General features: G+C 37.2%; 1 protein-coding gene across 1 annotated transcript in view; it reads right to left on the reverse strand.

Moving 5' to 3' along the window:
* DNA2 (DNA replication helicase/nuclease 2) overlaps positions 1–9,296 on the reverse strand; it is a 48,830-nt gene that overhangs the window by 28,183 nt on the left and 11,351 nt on the right. The window contains exons 2-4 of the mRNA XM_019624492.1: positions 4,213–4,432; positions 264–381; positions 159–171 (exon numbers count right to left, since the gene is read on the reverse strand). Coding sequence (XP_019480037.1) covers positions 159–171; positions 264–381; positions 4,213–4,432 — 351 coding nt within the window. The remainder of the gene's footprint in view (positions 1–158; positions 172–263; positions 382–4,212; positions 4,433–9,296) is intronic.

A 9,296-nucleotide genomic window follows, 5' to 3' on the forward strand; every position in this document is an offset into this window, starting at 1 on the left:
TTTTTTTTTTAGATAAATGATATTGCACACTTACAAATGACAGTATCATGTAAACAAAACCTTTATATGTATTGAGAAACCAAAAAATTCGTGTGACTCGCTTTACTGCGTGCGATATTTGCGTTATATTGTGGTGGTCTGGAACTGAACCTGCGTACCTCCGAGGTATGCCTGCATCACCAAAAGTTGAAGGAAAACACAAACAACCAAACAAACAAAATAGCAAAACCCAGAGAAGTACAATCAGGAAACAACAGCTCAACCTCGTTTGTCAAGATGCTTGGCAGGCACAGGGTACATGTTGCCAGTCTTGAGGTAGAGAAGCAGTCCGGCTTCTGGATCAGCTCTTCTCTCTTGACTTAGCAGTGTGTACAGGACAAGCTGTGAAAATATTGTCCATTTTGTCAAATTGTCAAATACAACTTTACCTTTCTATGTTTCCATACATGTTTTGCAATCAACACATACTGTCATTTTAAAATCAAAAGGTCAGTTAAGCTATTTTCATTTTGAAAATAACAAGAGCAAAATTAGTAAAGGTAACACAATAAATTCAATGTCAAATATTTAATTTCCACAAAACATAGTTTATGCTTCTCAGTTTTACAGACAATAAAGAAATATTTCAAATTTTTCTTAGACAGGAAATATTTGGGTTTCCAGTAAATTAAAGAGGGAAATTAAACTATGTTTTACATTTTTTTAAATGTTGTTTATGTTTTGCATTTTGAAGTTAACAGTCTTTAGACACTTTTTCCTGTTTAAAATAAGTTAACTAAACACTAAAAAGCATATTTTTCTCATAATTACTATGACAACTAAATGAGACTAACTACAGAATTTACTGTTTTTCCTGGGGCATGAAGCTTCATTAACTACACTAGGTTTATGTGCTCCTCAGAGAAAACATCTAACACAGTTAGAAATAGCTCCTTAAGTTCATGAAAACACCTTAGCAGCAAAAGTCATTTAGCTAGTCATATACAACCTGACAAGTTAATTTGTTTTCCAAGCAAGCTCCAAGATTAAAATATTAAATGATTTATGAACACCCAGTCTTTACGTCATAAAATTACAAAATACCAAGATAAGTAATAATTAACACGCCTAAGAATAAAGTCAAATTATAATTATATTCTCGTTTCCTAAACTATATTTAAAATATAATATAATAATTAATTTATAGAAGGCAACGGGCCAGCTGAGTGGCTCATTGGTTAGGAGTTGGCTTGGGACGGCTGCTCTGAGCAGCAGAGCCCCGGTTCGGATCCCACATGAGGGCCACTGACACTGTGTCCTCTTACAGCTAAGATGGTGAACAACAGCTCAACCTGGAGCTGGGCTGCCATAAGCTACCATGAGCGGAAGGCAGCCGGCGTGAACTGCCATGAGCCAGAGTGAGCTGCCATCCAATGGCCGGCAACCAATCTGCCTCAGCCAGGAAGAGTGCCATGATCACAATACCAACATGGGTCAGTGAAGCGACGTCCTCTACAACTAAACTAAAGAACAAAAGGACGGCAACTTGTCTGTTCCCCTTCCCCAATTCCCCAACTCTATTCCCCTCCCCTAATTCCCCAATAAAAATCTAAAAGGAAAAAAAAAATGTATAGAAGGCAAAAAGTATTATTTGCAGCATAAATATTAACTATATCTACAAACTCATCAAGATCACAAGACAGGCTTACAAAAAAACAAAAATGAATTAAATCTCATTGGTTTTTGTTCTTTTGCTCCTGCCAAAAATAGTGGTGCTTGTGCAATGAGCAAGTAATAGAAATATAGAAGAAATTTCCAACATATAAATTTTGCAAAGAGAATACAATTCCAGATACCTCAATGATCAAGGACATTTACAGAAATACTTAAGGTAACCTCAAATATCTAAGAAGTAAAATGTGGAAAATTTCAGTCTTAAGAAATAATCACACCAAAGTTTGATATTTTAGCATGATATACTAAATTTATCTGTAAACACAAGATTCTTATGAAGGGATGTTGCATCAACATTTGGGCCTGTGAAGCATGTTTTGGGATGTCTTCTTACAAGCACCTTACTTGTGTTCCCTGATACAGCATAAATATCAAAGAAAAGTTTTTAAAATTAAAGCGAATTCATAAATGACAGAGTAGACACTTGGGGCTGTGGACCAAGGGAGTCATCCAAAATTAATGGTCCTTCCGTGTTAAGTTTTTCCCTCGATGGGAATGGAGGCAGAAGGAAAGGTACATAGGACTCTGCTTCTGGGACTTATGAGAAGGGGGAAATATCTGAAGTGAAATTCCCTGAATATTATGATAAAAGGAAGTTGGGTTGAAATTTTACAGTATTATTATAATTCAATTATATCACAAGTTATATAGGTTATTGTGAGCGGGTTTAGGAATCACAGCTCCATATAACATTTTTCCTTTAGAAAGCGTATTTCAAATGATACATCACTCACTTACAAATGAACTTTTGGAATACAATCCATTTATAAAGTAAAGATCTGCCTTAATTGAAGTTAGTTTATAACGTAAGCTTTTTCTGTAATACCAAAGTGAAAAAGTCAAATCTTCTAAGAGGAGAAATCTGTGTCTTTCTTCATCCCCAATATCTATATAACTCAATGAAATACCATAATTATTTTTCAGTGTCTCCTTGTTTCTTGCATAATGAATACACAACATAAACCCCAATGTATTTGTTTGGCCCTTGTTCTATTTTTTTTTTTTTTAAGCTGAGCCATCCTGCCACCTCTTGGCAGCTCAGCGGCAGCTCAGCTCGGGCCGGACTCGAACCGCTGTTGCTTAGAGCTCAAACTCTTGAGCGAGCTCTTAACCAACTGAGCCACTCAGCCGGCCCTCTTCTTTTTTTAATACATGAAATACTATTTTATTCTTAAAAGTTTTTCACGCAAGAGATTTAATAAGAGAAAGTGTATTTACAGACAACAGTAAGATTACCAGAGGGGAAGAGAGTTGAGGGAGAGGACAAATAGGGTAAAGGGGAACAAATATATGGTGTAAGAGGGAAACTAAACTTTGGGTGGTGAGCACACAGTGCAATATACAGCTGAAGATGATGTATTATAGAATTCAACACTTGAAACTTATATAATGTTATTAATTGATATTATTAACCAATGTTACCCCAATAAATTTAATTTCTTTTAAAAAGAGAAAGACTCTTTAATCCCTTATTATATAATTCAATATTTTGAATCTGAATCTTATTTTATATAAAACCTGCTAAACTAAGTGAAATTCCAAGGGCAAAAGGAAATTTAAGTTATATTGCAAATGTTATGTTGTTATTCCCTCAATTTATATTATACCATAACAATACAATAATATTGCTATATTTTAGTTTTATCTTTGCCTGCTTAAAAGTGCCTAAAACATACTAAGGACTGCCAATGTAGAGTTGGGCAGAGGGAATGGAAAAAATTAGAAAACAAAATAGAAATTCATGTTAATTACTAGAAGTCACTAAAATTAATATAAATTTCAGATAATTTGAAGAACAACAAAAGATTGTTATGTTTACCAAAGAGAAGGAAAGATGATAAACAACTTGAATTTAACATAATAGTAAGACACAGTTTTGTTTTGTTTTGTTTTTTTCTTTTTAGCTTTTTTTTGCTTTATTAAGACAGTTTTATATTTCATTTTAGGTAAAAATCTATATAATCAGATTAACAGTAGGGAATAAAAGAATGAATTTACACTGATGTGTCCTATGTAGAAATTACACGAAAACCATAGCTCCATGGTAAATTAAGTTTAGGAAACATTGGATTAAACATACCTAAAACAAATCATATTACTTTAAGATTTCTCAGAAACTTTAACAGGCTAATGGGCATCATTATCTACAAACATACTAGGTTTCCCCAACTTACTTGACCAAGGATTTCTTTTTTTTTAGGAGCATCTGGCTAGACTGGTAGTTTGGCAGCATAAACTTGGCAACACTGGTTTACAAGTTCAGCTGTTGTAGTTCTTTGCTGGAGAAAACTTTCTGCGGTAGCCATGTAAACATTTATAAAACAATTTGAGTACTATGGATGTGTCACAAATTGAAAAGTACTATATATTCCATTTAAAAAAAAAAAGAAAAGTACTATATGAAATTCAAATAAACATTACCTGAATTGAACTAAAGTATATAAAGCAGACTACATTTTTAAATCTATTAAACATTCAATTTTCTTATAAGATTTATACCTGGCTACGGTGTTCAATAGAATTTGACTCTTTGCCAGTTTTAAGTTCCAATGGCATCACTCTGTATTTCGTTTTACAACCTCGATGTATTTTCACACCAACTGTAACATCTATTTTGCCCTTCAATCCAAATCTAGGGGACCAAATGCTTTCTTCAATATCCAATGATTTTAGGACTTCAATATGACATGTTGCATCACTGTTACTACCATCGCTTGGCCTAAAAAAACAAAACACAAAAACACTTAATTAGGGCCAACCGAGTGGCACGTTGGTTAGGAGTTGGCTTGGGACGCCAGCTCTGAGCAGCAGGGCACAGGTTCAGATCCCACATGAAGGCCAGTGACGCTGCATCCTCTACAACTAAGATGGTGAACAACAGCTCGACCTGGAGCTGGTCTGCCATAAGTTGCTGGTGACAGTATAGGCTGCAGTGGGGCAGGCCGGCAGCAGGCATGAGCTTTTCTGAGCTGCTGTGAGCCGCCAAGAACGGCCGACTGATGGCCGGCGAGCGACTGCCTCACCCCTGAAAAGCACAATGATAATACCAACATGGGCCAGTGAAGGGACGTCCTCCACAACTAGACTGAAGAACAAAAGGACAGCAACTCGTCTGTTCCCCTCCCCCAATTCCCCAATAAAATCTTAAAACAACAATACTTAATTAGAATTCTCATCTGCTACCATTGACTTTCTATTGCATACAGAGAATGTGGAGATGGGAAAGAGTCTATATCTTTACAGCAGTGATTCTCAAAATGTGGTTCCTGGGCTATCAACAGCGGCATCACCTGGGAACATGTGATAAATGCAAATTCTAAGGCCCCACTCCAGACCTGCTCAATCAGAAGCTCTATGGGTGAAGCCAGCAAATTGTTTAACAAACTCTCCACGTGATTCCCATGCACTATTCTATAGTCTCTAACTCATGTAATTTATATTTTCTCAGATGATGATAATAACATTTATCATCTGTCCCCTTGAGTTCATTCCTACTACAATCTTCCTAACTCAGGCCTTTATTTCCTCAGGCCTACATTATTGCAAAAGTTTCACTACTTGGACTGCTGGAGCCACAATACCAATGTGAATATTCTGATATACAGTTATTACACAGATTAATATATAATGGTTTGCATGTGGCTGCGCCCTAGGTAGAAAGGGATGTGTTCATTCATGTCACACTACATTAAATTGGGTAAAAATGAGGTATTTCCCCATTATCTGTGCAGTGTGGGGCTTGATCATCCAACACTTCATCCCTACACTCCTCTATGACACTCCTGGGAGGAGCTCATGTGCTCCTACACTTCCTAAGTATTTCCTTTTCTTAATCATTAAATGAGTCCATCTCTGCCACTATGGATATTTAAAACTAAGTACTCAACATTGTTTTTTATATTACAAAAGAGGTTGTGATTTTAATATCTTAACTGTTAACTAAGTCATGAGCATACGAAGGAAGAAAACAACGAATATTAAATGTTGATGCAATTAGAAGAGATGAAAATAACTTTGAATGCCACTTATACTTCTGTTAACTAAGAATTACTCATTTTCAGAGCAGTAAGATATTATGCAGAAGAAAAGTCAGATAAGAGCTTCTATTTATTAATCCTATTTTAGACTCAAAGCCATATAAAATACTAAATCTAATAGAAATCTTACGTGAAAAAGATAAATTCTCTACTAATAAAACACTTTGTATCATATAAGATCAAGATTCTAAAAGTATAAAAATTCTAGCTGTTAGAATACATGATTTAGTTGACATGATTTTCATGTTATTTAAAACAGCAGCTATTTCTTAACAAACGAAGATATTTTCTAAGAAAAGGAATGCTATAATAGTAATTTTTTTAAATAAACTGTTTCGGGCAGCGGGTTAGCTCAGGTGGTTAGAGCGCAGGCTCATAACACCAAGGTTGACAGTTCGATTCCCACATGGGCCAAGGAACTGTGCCCTCCACAACTAGATTGAAGATAACTACTTGACTTGGCGATGATGGGTCCTGGAAAAATGCCCTCAACAACTAAATTGGAACAACTACTTGACTTGGAGCTGATGGGTCCTAGAAAAACACACTGTTCCCCAATAAAATTTCCTTAAAAAAAAACAAAACTGTTTCAAGATGCTTCAAATATAATCTACAGGAATATACTTCAGCAATCTTTGAGATGACAATAGAGGAATTCAAGGAAGCCACAACATATCTGAAATTTCTTAAATATTAATGTTTTCTCTCACGAAATGTTACCTTATCATGACATGTATTCAAATATGCTTATGTGAAATAAAGCAAACTTTATTATTTATAAAATGTCACAAGTATACATAATAGAAGACAGGTAATAAAACTTTAAAGGTTGCTCCTAAAATTCATTCCCCTAGAAAAAGAAGTAATATGATTTTAGACCTAGATCTGTGGAACAAATGACAGTATTTCAATTTAACTACTATAATTTTCATCACCATAATGCTGTAAAACTCCTTTGAAAACCATCTGATAGAGAATATAGTGTCATAAAATTTTTTAAAATATATTTTCTACATACAGGTGAGAAAGGTTATCTCTTTAAATGGCTTTTAAAAGTCTCATTCTGTGCTTTACAGTCTAAAGTTATTTTTTTTAAAGACTAGCTATAAACTGCTGGGAAAATGAATGATACAGGCTAAAATCCAGGAGCGCCTCCTTCACAGACACACACATCTAAGATTCCATCAGAAATAACTGAAACAAAAGTCTTATACCTGGATACAAACAAAACACTGGGCTGAGAATCAAGAGGTTACTTATTCTGGACTCAGCTCCATCACTGGTTTTTCATATGAAACCTAGACAAGTCACACCACTCACTGGACCTCAATTTCCCTATTTGAAATCTAAAACTTCAGTCTGAAAATTTCCTTTCAGATCAAAGATATCTTGGCTTCTATGACACACTTCTTCCAAGGTACCAAATCCCTTGCTGGTCCATCGTTAGCCTCCTTCGATAGATTCTACTCTCTCCCTCTGTCTTTATACACTATTACCTCTCAGGGTCCAGGCCTCTTCTGTTGCCCAACGTGCTCTCTCTCAGCAGTCCCTTCTACTTCTATGTTTTCAACTACCACCAATACACTGGCTTCTTGGAGGGCTTTAGCCTCCCTGTAACACCAGTACTTGGTACAACCCTGGGCACAGACACAGCGTGTGATACATGTTCGCTGAATAGATTAAGTGCACAAGTCTATGAAAAATGGCAGCCTATCACTATAAAAGTAGTGAGTAAATGGACCGGCCAAGTGGCACGTTGGTTACAAGTTGGCTTGGAATACCAGCTCTGAGTAGCAGGACCCTGGTTCAGATCCCACATGAGGGCCAGTGACGCTGAGCCCTCTACAGCTAAGATGGTGAACAACAGCTCAACCTGGAGCTGGGATGCTGTGAGTCACCAGCGACGGCGTAGGCTGCAGTGGGCTGCCGTGACCTACCATGAGTAGCCAGCAGCCAGAGTGAGCTGCCGTTAGTGGCCGTCCAATGGCCGGTGAGCAACTGCCTCTCCCGGGAAGAGTGCAATGATAATACCAACATGGACCAGTGAAGCGACATCTTCCACAACTAGACTGAAGAACAAAACGACAGCAACTTGTCTGTTCCCCTTCCCCCAATTCCCCAGCACTGTTCCCATCCCTCCAATTCCCCCCAATAAAAAAATCTTAAAAAAAAAAAAACACTACAAGAAAAATTAAACAACGTATTTACTTCCAGCTTTTTTTTTTTAAGGTAGGGAGCTGGTGGTAAATTTAAGACCACTACAGAAATAAAGAAAATGAGAAATAAATTTAATTCTAACAGCAAGATAAGCCTCTTTTTAACCACTAAATATTTTTTTAAATATATCAAAATACTATTGGCAAACTAACTGTAGTGATGGTTGCACAAGTCTGTGAATATACTGAGAGTCACCAAATTGCAAATAATAAAATAAAATAAAATCCTACTGGCAGATACAGGACATTTTAACATTTCTAGCAACCTTCTAAAATGAGTTAAAAATTCTCAAAGAATTATAGCAATATGTAAAAGGTTGTAAAATTCCCAAATATCTTTGATGAAGTCGAACCTCCAGTTCTGAGGTTTTAACACAAGGAAATAACTGTCCCCACCAGGTCCACCCTCCTACCTGTGTCCTCTCATTCCTTCTCCCCTACTCAAGGACATAACTCTAATAATTCCCCCATCTCTTCTAAGTACTCATTTTCTCCTCTCTATGAAAATCTTCTCTTCGGCACAAAAACATGTTACATCTCTCATCTTCAAAACAACAAAGCTCTCTTAACCCAACATAAGCCTCTGGCAGCCATTCCATTTCTATATACTCTTTCACAGAACCACCATTCAGTATAGTTGTCTACACTCCCTGTCTCCAAATCCTCTTCTACCATTCTCTCTTGACCCCATCCTAATCACATTTTCACCCCTTGAATCACCACTGACTTTTCTTTCCCTCACACTCCACATCTCATCCAAAACCTATCATCAGCTCTAACCTTTAAATATGACCAAAATCCAACTAATTCTACAACTCTCACTCTGGTCTAAGCCACCACCATCTCTTGTTTGGATTCGCTAGAACCTCCAAATTGATCGATCTCTCTACCTCTGCCCTTTTCCTACATCATACTCTCAAAAGAACAGCCAGATTGATCCTTTTAAAAGTAAATCACATCGGCGGCTGGCTCAGTTGGTTAAGAGTTGGCTTTAAGAGCGCGAGCTCTGAGCAACAAGGCCGCCTGTTCAATTCCCACATGGGCCAGTGATGCTGCACCCGAGCTGAGTTGTCGCTGAGCTGCCAACAGGTGGCAGGATGGCTCAGCTGGTGTAACAACAAGATTGCCTATTCAATGGTGGGCTATGCCCACCCACAACTCAGATGAACTCGGCACCTTGAGCTGAGCTGCCGCCCAGATGGCTCAGTGGATAGAGCATGTACTCTTAACAACAAGTCTCCTAGTTCGACTCCCACATGGGATGGTGGCTATGCCCACCTGCCCACCTGCAACTAAGACTGAACTTGGCACCTTGAGCTTAGAGGCCACA

Source organism: Hipposideros armiger, unplaced genomic scaffold, assembly GCF_001890085.2.
Source record: "Hipposideros armiger isolate ML-2016 unplaced genomic scaffold, ASM189008v1 scaffold_15, whole genome shotgun sequence".
In the NCBI taxonomy this organism is placed as follows: Eukaryota; Metazoa; Chordata; class Mammalia; order Chiroptera; family Hipposideridae; genus Hipposideros; species Hipposideros armiger.